General features: G+C 43.9%; 1 protein-coding gene across 1 annotated transcript in view; it reads right to left on the reverse strand.

The window, feature by feature from the left end:
* Nucleotides 1-12556, reverse strand: part of chd7 (chromodomain helicase DNA binding protein 7) — a 71751-nt gene that overhangs the window by 47354 nt on the left and 11841 nt on the right. Inside the window, 2 exon segments of the mRNA XM_033982036.2 lie at nucleotides 6526-6797; nucleotides 7311-8755. Coding sequence (XP_033837927.2) covers nucleotides 6526-6797; nucleotides 7311-8670 — 1632 coding nt within the window. The 5' untranslated portion in view covers nucleotides 8671-8755.

Here is a 12556-nt window from a genome sequence, read left to right on the forward strand (position 1 = left end):
CGCTCACTCACTCACTCTCCTCCGACTCCCCACCGATTCAGTTTCCTTGCCCCTCCAGCAGGCTAACCTTGGTAAACAAACTGGCTGACACCTCATTTTTCCTAGTCTTTTGCTCTCGTGCACACTAAACCTTGCAGTCCTCTCCTCCGCTCATTGCTCTCAAGTTCGCTCCTAGTGACAGGAAACTGGTTGCCAGCTGTTGGGAGCCTCTGCAGCTGCCTCGCTCTCTCCCAGCCCTCCTTCTTTGCCTCCTTCCTTCTCTCCAGCTGCTCAGGGTCCCAGTAGCAGATGGGAAATCAGGCATCATGACACGAATAAATTATCTCCATACTTCAAAAAGGCAGCGCCAGGGAGGCAGAGTGCGTGTCGGAGAGCACAGAGGAGTATGCCTTTGAGAGCAAGTGAACGTGCACGAGTGTGTATGAATGAGGGGCGTGTGCACATCAGCAAGTTTACAGCAAAACGCCGCCGCAGCAGCTACTGTAGCTGTACCAGCGCTTATAGGTTTAGTAACACTTACAGATACTTTAAGTGCACTGTGGAGTTAAAGTAGCCTGCCAATGGATCAGTATGAAACAAATTTGAACAACAAAAAGCTATGAGATGGGCCATATAGTTAATTTTTTTGAATACTGTAGAGATGGAATTACAAGTCTGGTTAATGTAGTTGAGCAACCATTATTTGTGGCGTGATATATAGGGGTGTGTATTGTAGTCCCTGGCAATTCGATTTTAATTATTGGGGTCCCGATTCAATTTAAAACGATTCCTCAATTCTACAGTTCCTCAATTTTACTATAATACATTATATAGTCTCGTTAGATGAATGGGGCTCTGGTCCTTCAACTTCAACAAGTTGCAGCTCTAGTTAGCACATTAGTTCCTTGTTGTTGTTAGCAGCCAAGGAAAGCTAAAGTGATTCAAAGAAGAGCTGATATCCCGTTCATCTCTCCTCTCTCCACGCGGTCTTATGTCTCGTCCTGTGTGTATGTGTGTCACTGTACTCGAATACATGGAGCTATGGCATGATACAAGTTTTTTAAACATATTTAATACAATGCACAGGCTTACTCCCAGTTTACTGATGAAGAGAAACATGTGTTAACTCCACAGAGGGAATGTCAAGTAAATTTTAAGGGAAGGAAACACTTAATGCTTAAAAATCGAATTGAGACTTTGGAATCCAACCAGAATAGTTAAGCTGTAGAATCACAATCCTTTTTTCCCAACACCCCTAGTGATACATATGTATGATGACCAAAAGTAATCTACTGATGAACAAACCTGTGAGAAGTACCAATTTTTTCCAAAGACCATGTGCAATAAATGAGCTTTGTCAATACCCATGCTCATGGTATTTATACTTTGGCATTTTACTACCTAGTCCTCTACTGGTCAGCTTGTCATACTCTATGTCATACTCTATGGGAATCATTTCTAATAATTTCTTCCCAATCATAGTCAAGCCTAAATTCCTAGATACCGATATCTTTAATTACCTCTAGAAGCTGAAAAATAGGAATTGTGACCAAAGAAAATCATAACATGACTTCCTGGCATATTGTCCACTGATGTATTCATACTGTTAGATAACCCAAAATGGTTTCAGTTTAGCCATTGAAATTAATAGCAACAGCCAACTCTGGGACAATCATGCTTCTAAATCCCAAATGTTAACCTTTCTCCAAATATGGTCATCACATCTGGCTCCATAAACAGTCTCCAAGCTACCGGAGGCCAAAGGAGAGTTAACAGCAGTATATCAGCAAACTCTTCCTCCACTGCCTCACTCCCAACAAGCTAATGCTAATGCAAATATAGACCCCGTTATAGCAAGCTACCGCAAGGTCACACACATGCACACAACACCTGCTGACACACACGTAAACTGAGCCATTTAGACACCAATGGAGGACAAGGAGGTAGCTCGGAGAGAGGGAGACAATCGCAGTGAAAGAGAGGAAGAGAGAGAGAAAGGGAGGAGGAGAGATGGGGGTGATGCGGTGCCAGGAGATAAATCTGTCCTCCTGCCAAGCTTCCGAGATAATCAATCACACGAATGACAATGGAGACACACACGTTGTATACACAAACAATCACACACAGATACACACACAGAATCAACGCAGTGAAACTGGTGTCGATCCAGTTTACCATCCAAAATGAAAAACAACAAGGACAGGTGTATTTACATGGCCCTGCAGCATCCAAAAGTACAAGCTGAAAACTACATCAGTGGATGAGGTCCCATTGTAAACCGGCAACATTTAGGTGTTCAATTCTGTTAAGAATCTTCAATGTGTTTCTATATGCTCTAAAAAGCAGCTGGGCTCAAACCCAGACATACATTCAAAACATCACTATATAACCCTTTAACAGTATACAGTATTCTGTTCAATAAACTTTTCTGGAGGACAATTTGACACACAATTGTCTATGGAGATGGGATTGCTTTGCATGGAATGTTCCACAGACATTAAACTTTTCCATCTGTGGAGAGGTGATCCCCACCAACATTAAACAGCATGTTTTTCCAAGTTTAATGCCATATTGTGCAACATGTAAGCAAAGCAATAACATCTAAATGGTCAAGCATTTAGGCCTTAAAGTATTACCTTGGTCACCAATACAAAAACATTTCAATCCCAGGCAATCACAGTAATTTAGGAATTTTAATACTGCAGTCAGTCAATATGTATCAATGGAATCATAAGTTCCTGTAAATATTTTGTGTCAACCAAATCCACTCTAGAACAGTATGACTTTTTCAGATGTACTTATCCAACATAAACATCAACAATTATAAAAGTTTAATGACAATATTTAGACAAAATAATGGAGCCAGAGATCAGAGAAAAGTGAGAAGGGAAAGTGTGGAGATGCAGGGTTAAATGTAGCGGCTCAAACACTTAAACCTCCCACAGGATCCACTGAAAGGAAATCCTACTGTTCCTCCCTCTGCGCTGTCGTCCATCCATTCATCCTTCTCCTGTTCTCTCCAGACAGCAACCATCAGCTCACCTCTCCCCCATGTTATAATGCAAAAAGTTTATCATATAGTTAAATGTGTACCATGCAACTTTTCTGGTGGTTAACTGTCTTTCTTATGGAGAGCTTATTGCCTTGCCTGGCATTTTGAACAGGCATTAAACCTTTAACTAGCATTTACTCAATTACAGGTGGTATTGGTATTATATAATCTATGGTCGTGGTTCTTGGTCGTCTTAAAGTCCATTTTTGTTTAATTTTGAATCAAATTAGATTTTTTGCTGGTTCTCCAGATCATATCTCATTTAGTCATGGTTTAGCTCCATTACATACGTGGTTTAGCTCTAGTTTAGACCTGTTATACAGTTTTAAAGCCAAAATACCAAAACCACCATCTATTGTATAACTAGTGTACGGTAGAGTGTTTGCTTGATGATCACCACCATTTTGGCTTTTATTTGACAATTATCACTAATGGGGATTATTTGGCCCCGGGGAAGACCCAGGACATGCTGGAGGGACTATGTCTCTCGGCTGGCCTGGGAATGCCTTGGGGTCCCTCCGGAGGAGCTCGAGGACGTGTCTGGAGTGAGGGAAGTCTAGGACTGCTGCCCCTGCGACCCGGCCCCGGGTAAGCGGAAGAAAATGGATGGATGGGGGTTATTTGTGTAAATTCAAATTGAGTACTTTGAAGCCACTTTATTTAAAAAAAAAAAAAAAGTCCTGTCCAGTTTGGTAGTGCTGCAGTCCACGCTTGCATGGTGTTTTGAGTGAAGAGTGTTTCTAATAAAAATCTGTCAAAACCAAGATGAATCCGTTTCTCTAACTAGACTGGAAACTTGCCCACACTTATGCTCTTATGATCTGTCCTCAAAGGATTATGAAGTGCACCATCTTCAAAACAAGGGCACTAAAGTGCGTCTCCCTGACAATACTGCAGTGAATGTGTGTAAACTCCCTTAACTACAACTTTGCAAGGCCAAAACTGGACTGGGCATTTTCCCATACAAATATGGTCACTAAGGCTGTTTGAAGATTAGAAAGTATGAAGAAACACAGAATTATCAAGAATACAAGTTGATATTTTGGTCTATTTGAATTTTACAGTCAATATCCTGAAAACTTAGAATGACCAAAACTGGAAATATAGATGGGCTGCACCCTTTTTCCACAATAAAATATGCTTATTACTTCCGCCAATGTGTATAAAAACTGCAGTAAATTATGCAAAGTGGAGTATTTCCTAGAAGCTGTGGCAGCTCCATGGTATCGCAGTGCCTTGACAGCGTGCATGAGTGGGGGAGGGGCAAGACAACTATGCTATATGTCAAATACAGTGCTGCACGCAACGCAGCGTGAGAGAGGGATATGGAATAAAGGTCGACACACAGCACTCTGCAGGAGCTGTGACCTTGAGCTCCTGCCAAGGGCGTGCATGTGAGGGTGCATGAGCGTGTGCACGTGAGGACGCATGTGCATGTGTAATAACCATCCTTAGTGAACAGATGGAGCTTAGAGTACCAGACATACAGTCATCATGAGTGAATGACCACGATGTGTGTTTGTCTCTTTCTAACAAGTGCATTGCCAGGATCAGACAGGGTGCACACTAAAAACACTTCGCAACACTTCACGGTTTCCATTTAGAGTCCAAACTAACAGGTCAGGGTAAGCACTGTAACGCTGTGGGAAGAAGTCTAGTCGACCAAAATTTCTTTAGTCTAAAACATCCCTATATATACACACACATATACTGCGCATTCATTAATTGACTAAAATTCGGATCTTGCACTTAAACTACTATGTGTAAGTACTGGTAAACAGCATTAAATTATCCAGTCACTCAAAAAAGGGCAGCTAATTTACTCCCTTTCAGCTGTGGTCCATAAAAGTCTAGTGCAAATCCTACGAGTCTAGCTTCAAGATGAATGAGCAAACAGAATAAAAAAGGGCCAAGCTTCAGTTTTTATGTCAAATGTAAACACCTTAAAACTGGAATTGTGTATGAGTACCACTTTTCAGTGTTTTTAAATGGTAGTCTCACCCCAGAGAGGAGTCCCTTTTGCCCACACACGCTCCTCTCCTACAGCTGGGCTATCCCATTTCCTCAGGCGCGTTCGTCATCCCTCTCCAGACCTCACTATCCCAGACCACAGAGTGTGTGTGTATAATGACAGGGGCCACTGCAGGCAGCGCACCCAGCCGAGGAGAGCGCTCACCAGTCAGACCTGGCATCTAGGTCAGGAGTGCTGGATAAATTAAGTGTGACGGCTGAAATGTCAACCACAAAACGCAGCGGCACGGGGCTGGAGGTGGGGCCAGTGGGTGAGGAAGAGAGCGAGATGGTGGGTGAAAGTGGGACTAGATCTGTGGATGTGGCCACAGGGCTGCTATTGTGTGTGAATGGGTCAGTGGAGAAAGGGGGCTTTGAGCAACAAAACAAGCTAATGGACGGCTGGGACACGTGACCGGAGCAGCGACGGAGATGCCACCGAGAACTGCTAATGTCCTCCCTCAAGACCAAATCCCATACTACATCTTTTGAGTTCTTTTTCGTGTTTTCCTACTTGAGCCCTCTTAGCGACTGGACCCATCCCCCAATCTTCTAACCACACCTCCACAAGCTTTTTCCTTCCCTTCTCTTCAACAATTCCCCTTTTAAAAATATCTCTCATCCGGCTAAACATCAACTAGGATGTGACTAGTGATGTGCCAAAAATATCCATTTATGGACAAGCCCAACTTGAACTCAAAAACCATTCATTTTACACCATGAGATTCTGAAGACATATGGCACAGATTGAGTATTTGTTGCAGATGAGAAAGCCCTGACTGATTTGTTTGATAGAGGCTAAACACTGAGACGCAGACGGAAAGAGCGGAGACGGGACAGGGGTGAGACAGGAAGGGAGGTTTCCTGAAGAGAGGGGGGACATGCGGGAGCAGGAGTGAGGAGGGGGATTATGCTGGTGGCGCCATAGTTTGTGTGAGTGCACGTGTGTCAGGATATGGAGCTCACAGGAAACAAACAGCTGCAAAAATCTATTTCCCCCCTGTACAGAAACACATGGACTGTAACCAAAGGCCTGGGTGAAGACAGCATAAAAACACTAGATTTAAGCAGGTTTTCTGAATGCACCCATCAAAGAAACTTCCACAATATTCCCATAAGATAAACAGAGACAACCAGACCAGAAAAAGTCACTGAAGTTAGAGCTGGGTGATTTGTAGTCATGTGGAGATTGTCCTTTTGAAATGAAAACAAGATAAATGAAATAATGGTAATATTAATTGGTTGTTGGGCAGATTGTTAGCAGGTGGCACTGACTGACACTCTATAGCCCAGGCTTTTGTGAACAGACCCCCGAGTCCGATGCACTGCTGTGTTCTCAAATGTCATGTACACACACAGCGCTCACTTCCTCTCTGCTCACACTTGATTCCCCACCCACATGAAAAATAAACATTCACATGAAAAACACCACGCACAAATACAAATGTGCACGAGCCTGATCTCAGCATTGCCATGACACTCACCTGAACATGAGGCACTTTCTGTGGGGTGAGAGGGGGCGAGGAGAGCGGGTGGGGGGCAGCAGGTGCCCAGGGGTGTGCAGCCTGGAGGGGGGGCAGATGTTGGTGTGGGGGATGAGTGCTCTGGTTTGGGCCCTGAGCTCCGTGCTGACCCACAGCGGGGCCCTGGAAGCCCATGGGGGCAGGAGGCATGGGCTGTCCGTTTCGAGAAACCTGCTGCTGGGCTTGCAGCAGGCGCTGGTCACCCCCCTGACCCACCGGGGCTTCGTGAGGACCTGAAGGCGGAAAAGGACAACTCTGTCAGACCAAATTTAGGTAAAGCATAAAAAAATAAAAAAAAGACCACACAAAGAAAATGGGGTTAGCAGAGCACTAAGCCAGTTCTAGAATTAACCAGAGTCATATTAGCAAAGACAGATATAGTTTTCTTGACTTTAAGAACATCAATGCTTGAGGTTTCTTATTTGCTAATAACGCTTGAATGGACCAGTTTGTGGTATAAAGAGCAAGCCACACAAGTCGAGACGAATCAAGTGTGAACTTCAGCATCTCTTCAAGACTCTCATTGTTTTAATAGGATAAATTTCTACAAACCGTCATTGTTTAATGTCCACAAGCAACAGTCATCTTTAAGGACTTGGCTATAGATATTGAGCTACAAAAATTAATGGGCACACCACCACTTTGTGAACTGAACTGATCTGATCAGAAATGATCAATAATGGCAGGGGCAGAAACTACACGACTTGAACACAAAATAACAATGATAGAGCAGGTCTGGAGCTCACCTTGCTGTGGTGGGATGGGATGTCTGTTGGGGCCCATGGGAGCCCCATGCTGTGGTCCGATGCCTGGGTACATCTGCCCTGTAGTGGGGGGAAGGTGCGGCTGCTGGTGCTGGGGGTGTGTGGCAGTCATAGGGGCCTGGGGGGGTCTCTGTTGGTGGGACATGGCGTGGGGTGGCGACTGCATGGAGTTGTATCCGGAGACTTCTGAGGGTCCCACTAGTCCTGCACTGGGAGGTCTCCCCTGGGGCGGGGGAGTCGGGGTGCCCAAACCTCGCATGGGGGACAAGGAGGAGGGAGATGGGTACGATCCCTGAGCTGGGGGGGCAAGGTGGGATTGGTTCTGTGTGTGGTTAATGGGGTGCATAGGCTGGCCCTGTTGTCCTGCCTGCTGCATGGGGGCAGGATGGGGCTGGTGTGAGGTACCAGGGGGGTACCTCTGACCCTGTTGCCCAGCCGAGGGTCCTGAGGCCTGGGGGAACCTCTGTCCCAGGGTCTGGGCGTTTGGACCTACATTCGAGCTGGCCCCTTGATTCATTCCAGGCCCCATAGCTCCGTACTGGCCTTGATATCCAGGGTACTGGCCACCAGCATAGCCCCCCATGCCCTGCTGGGGGTGCGGGTGAGTGTGCGGGGGCTGCCGAGAGGGGGAGTGGGGGTATCTGGAGGTGTGGCCCATATTGGGATAGCCCTGTCCTTGTTGCTGTGGTGGATGGGGATGTCTCATCTGGGGGCCGCTCATACCCACATGTCCCAGGTAGTGTGCAGGGTCCTGAGCAGAGGCTGGCGCCATGCTCGGAGAGGAGTAGTGTTGGGTCATGCGTGCCACATTTGCACCAGGAGGGCCCTGTATCCCACTGTAGTTGCCCTGAGGCATCTGGTAGCCCCCCATCTGGTTGGGCGCACCCTGTGAGGGGGGCTGTGGGTAGGGCGACCTGTTCTGCTGTTGTGGCCAGCCCCCTCCAGCTGCCCCCGCATCACCAGGGTAGCCTCCGTGATGGGGGTTGGTAGAGTTTGCAGGGTTGTTATGGTAGTGGGACGTCATGCCGTTCATGGCTGGGTTAACAGTCGTTGGCCCCTGACTCGGACCATTCTGGGCCATCATTCGCCCTGGGGCTGCCCCACTCTGATCATAGCCTCCGTAGGAGCCATGGTCGTACATCTGGCCCATTTTTGGCTGTCCGGAAGCAGGTGCCATCATGCCCGGGTGGTACGGCCGGTTCCCCTGGTGGTCATGGTTCATGGTGGCATTGGTCTGGGCTGAGGCTGCCTGCTGAGGGTAGGAGTCTCCCAAACCATCAAATCCATCGGAGAACAGCCCTGCATCATCCCCGAATAAACTCAACATCCCCGGGTCCGCCATGACGGCCCACAGGTGGGGCTCCGAGAGGTGTGTTGTGCACAGAGGAGTGGTCAATGGTCGATGTTAATCCATGGTCCTTTTCCAGGTTTCTGTAAAAATACAAATAATTTTAAATAAGTTGGTAAAAACTTTTATAGTCTGAATAATGCAAAGCTTTATACAGCTTATAACTCCATTTTATTACAGAGCTTCTCATCATAGTAGAATTATTTTGATGACTTTGATAAAAAGCTGGGCATGAAAGAAAGGTGTAGAGAAACTCTGCATGTTTGTGTTTTTTCCTTTTTTGAAGCTCCAAGTCATCTAGCTAGGCATTCTTAAGAACTTGTCCCTTAAAGATTACGCAGTTGACCTCCCCCCAAAAAACATTGACAGAGCTTTTATTTGTTATAATCAATGGACTTTAACAAATACGCTCTGTGTGCACCCAAAACATGCACATTTCATATTAGCCCCTCCCCCGCTGCATTTTAACACCAACAAAAGAACTTCTCTCTTTTCTAACACAGTTGGACTCATTGAGAGAGGCAGAGTGTGTGTTAGAACAAAGGGCTCAGCAGATGCAACTTTGTTTGAACAGCAGCAGCTGCCATCCAGCCCACATCATCCAGAGATTTTCAGCCAAACCACTCGTCCCCTTATCACTCCCGTCAGCCACCCTGGCCCACTAACCAATCAGAGGAGAGCTCGGATGAGACGTCCCAGCAGCTGGAATAGTCACCTGCACCTCTGTTTTCTGTGTCTGAGAGAAATTCTTCAAAGAAAATCTCAATGTGTTTGTGTGCAAGATGCAATGAAAAAGAAACTTGTTACTGTTACAACCCTCCCCTCCCCAATTTAGTTTCAAGGAATTTACCTTTGATTTCCTGTTCATTCACAAACGATTCATTCTGAAATTCAGAACTCTCACCTGCCTTATTGTGTATTATTGTGTGAAGAATGAACTTATTATATTATATCACAATTATTGACACTGATCAAATAAACATTCATTCTACCCTAGGTATTATACAGCTAGAGAAATAACTCCAACTACCATGTGATGCATGGATGCATGTGGCTTTTAAGTAAACATTAAAAAATAAACCGTTTGAGACAAAGTAACTGGAAGTTCTACAGGTTATAGTGTGAAAAGAAAAAAAGACAACATTTAGGTTTGTGCCTACACATACTCAAATATTTACTCTTCTGCTCTTGATGGGAAAAATTTATAGAGTGATTTTCACCATTTGCATATTAACCTTAAACACAAAAGATTCCCAACGACTTTTGCTTTACTGCAAAGAGCTGGGCTGAAAATTAAAAGTGGCTCCTTGTGGGCAGTTCAGAATAGCCATTGAGTGAGTGGGAAGGCAACAGGGCAGCCATTAGCATGACAGAGGATTACTGTAAAACAATCTTGGTGCAGCCTCGGGCCGCTCTGTGGGAGCCTCTTCAGGGCCAGCAGCAGCCCCTCTGTCTGTTGTTGTGTAAATGGTGGTTAACAAGGCCTTTCTTCCAAATCTCCCTGAACCATAAACACACTCCTGGCTCAGACATGAAGACAGGTGTTCCTACACTTTCACCATGGTGTGGTCAGAAGAAAGACAACTGGCATAACATCTGAACATTAGATTCTCAGTTTATAGAAAAGTTTAATGAAAAAAGTAGCAAAGTAACAAACATGCAAAACTAGACATTAGAGGTGGGCAATATTGCTATAAAAAGAAATTTCTTTTAAGTCCTTGTTTTATCTTAATTCTTTGGAGAGCATTTCCTTAGAAAATAAACCCATTAGCACAATGGCTTAAGTTATTAAAAATATAGTTTACAGATCTGTTAACATGTTGTGAAATATATAGGAGATGCTTGTATCAGTTTCATTTCTCGACTATGAAAAGCTCAACAAACTGTACTGTCACTCTTTTTCCCCCTCCACAACATTTACAGCTTTTTGAGCACATTGCATAATTGAATCCACACTTATATAGCCGAGTCCAGAGCATAATTTTCAATTTTTTTAAATAATGAAAAGCAGAAAAATGCATTTGCTAATCAACATCCCTGCAACCAGAGACATGGTCAGTAAGAGTAAAGATATTGACCTTAAAATTGTGGTATTTTAGACTAGTTGATTCATGAAATTTTCCATAATCCGTGTGTCAGTACATCGCCTTCTCTGCATCTCTACAATTCTTCTCTAATACAATTCTTTGCTTTTACTATGATGGGACTTTTTGTGGTTATCAGCCTTGAGTAAGCAATGAAATACTGTCATGTTACATCACTTCCTGTTCATTTCAATCACAACAGAAGAGGTGGTTTCAGTACACAGCACGGTATGAGTGTGGCAGGTGAGCGTAAGTGTAATTTCACAGGCCCTGCAGCACGCTTCTATGAAGGAAACTGATTTCCTATGAGCCATGCACTGAACTAGAATGTACTACACTATAAGCCGAGTGAAGCACCTGCCTCCCAGTGAGTGCTGGAGGCTTCATAATTGTTTTCAGCCATATTGTATTTTTTAACTATCTCACAGATGACTATGTGATAAGGACGGTACAATATACGATATCGTTAATCGTGACCAAAAGGTCCACAATCGTTTGCGGCATTTTTTTAATAATCGTGATCATCACACATGATTATAATCGCCTTTATGGCACCAGACTGCCTCACGTTTCTGGCTTCACTACAATGTTGAGATGTTAATTCTGGTTTTTGCCCACAAGGAGATTGCTCTATCAGAGATTGCTCTATCAGAGCAATGAAACTTGTTAGCTTTTGTGCCTATTCTGAATTGGGGATAGTTCTTCACCTAAGTCACCGTCATGGCTAGTGGGCAGGCAATGGATCTGGCTCCAGGTGACACCACACATCCTCCAGAAAAGAAAGTGAAGTCTGATGTGTGGCATTATTATGGCTTTGAAAAACAAGACCAAGGCAATGAGCTACCAAAACTGCAGAGTCTGCCAAAAAAAAAAGTTGCGGCTTCGAGGGCAAACACAAGCAACTTGCATGCTAATTTGCGAGATAATGATCCTGCATTTTTTTGACAAACTTGAGCCAAAAATATTCATCGTAAGTAACATACCAGGTGAAATAAACTATTGAATGTGGTTTTTGTTAGTTTAGATTTGTATGAATAATGGTATGTGTTTGTGTCAACTTTGCTATCGCTAGGTTAGCACTAGCTAAATAGCATTTTGCACAGCTGATAGCTGCTATGCCAGCATATCCTTTTTCTGGGGGCTTTCTCAGGTTGGTTTATGAGTTTTTGTTTTTTTTGTTGTTTTATTTATAGTTAACAGTTATACAATTGACACATTTAATCATTCATTGCATTCACTTACAGCAATAAACAATTAAGGTGATTGCTCAGACTTAAAAATTGTAAACCTTGGTTTAATAATTATTGTGATAATATCTCTAATCGCAATTATTTTAGGCAAAATAATCGTGAATCTAAATTTTCCTTACCATGTGCAAAATTTTAACATAATTTAAGAAAATTCTTTGGGGGGAAAAAACAAAAAACAAAAACATACCCAGTTTTTAGCCTATGTGTACGACATGGCGTGCCTACCTTACAGTTTAGACCTGAACCTGTTACATCATCAACTTCCTCCATTTGTTGCTTCAGCTGTTGATATTTCAGGTTCATCTCAAAAGTTAATGCTCATGTTTAAAGCATTGCAATTGCTTTTCTAATAACACCACATAAGATATATTTCTAAACTCACCCTTGCCCAAATGTGGACACAGTGGTTGGAATTGAGGCTAAAACACAAGCCGAGTAGGACACTTCTTTTTAAATGTGCTTTATAAAAAAATTTGACTTGGCTAAAGAGAGTCCTACAAAAGCAGCTCCAAGTTTATGATGGAATATAAACACTACTGAATTATG

Source organism: Periophthalmus magnuspinnatus, chromosome 17, assembly GCF_009829125.3.
Source record: "Periophthalmus magnuspinnatus isolate fPerMag1 chromosome 17, fPerMag1.2.pri, whole genome shotgun sequence".
NCBI lineage: Eukaryota > Metazoa > Chordata > Actinopteri > Gobiiformes > Gobiidae > Periophthalmus > Periophthalmus magnuspinnatus.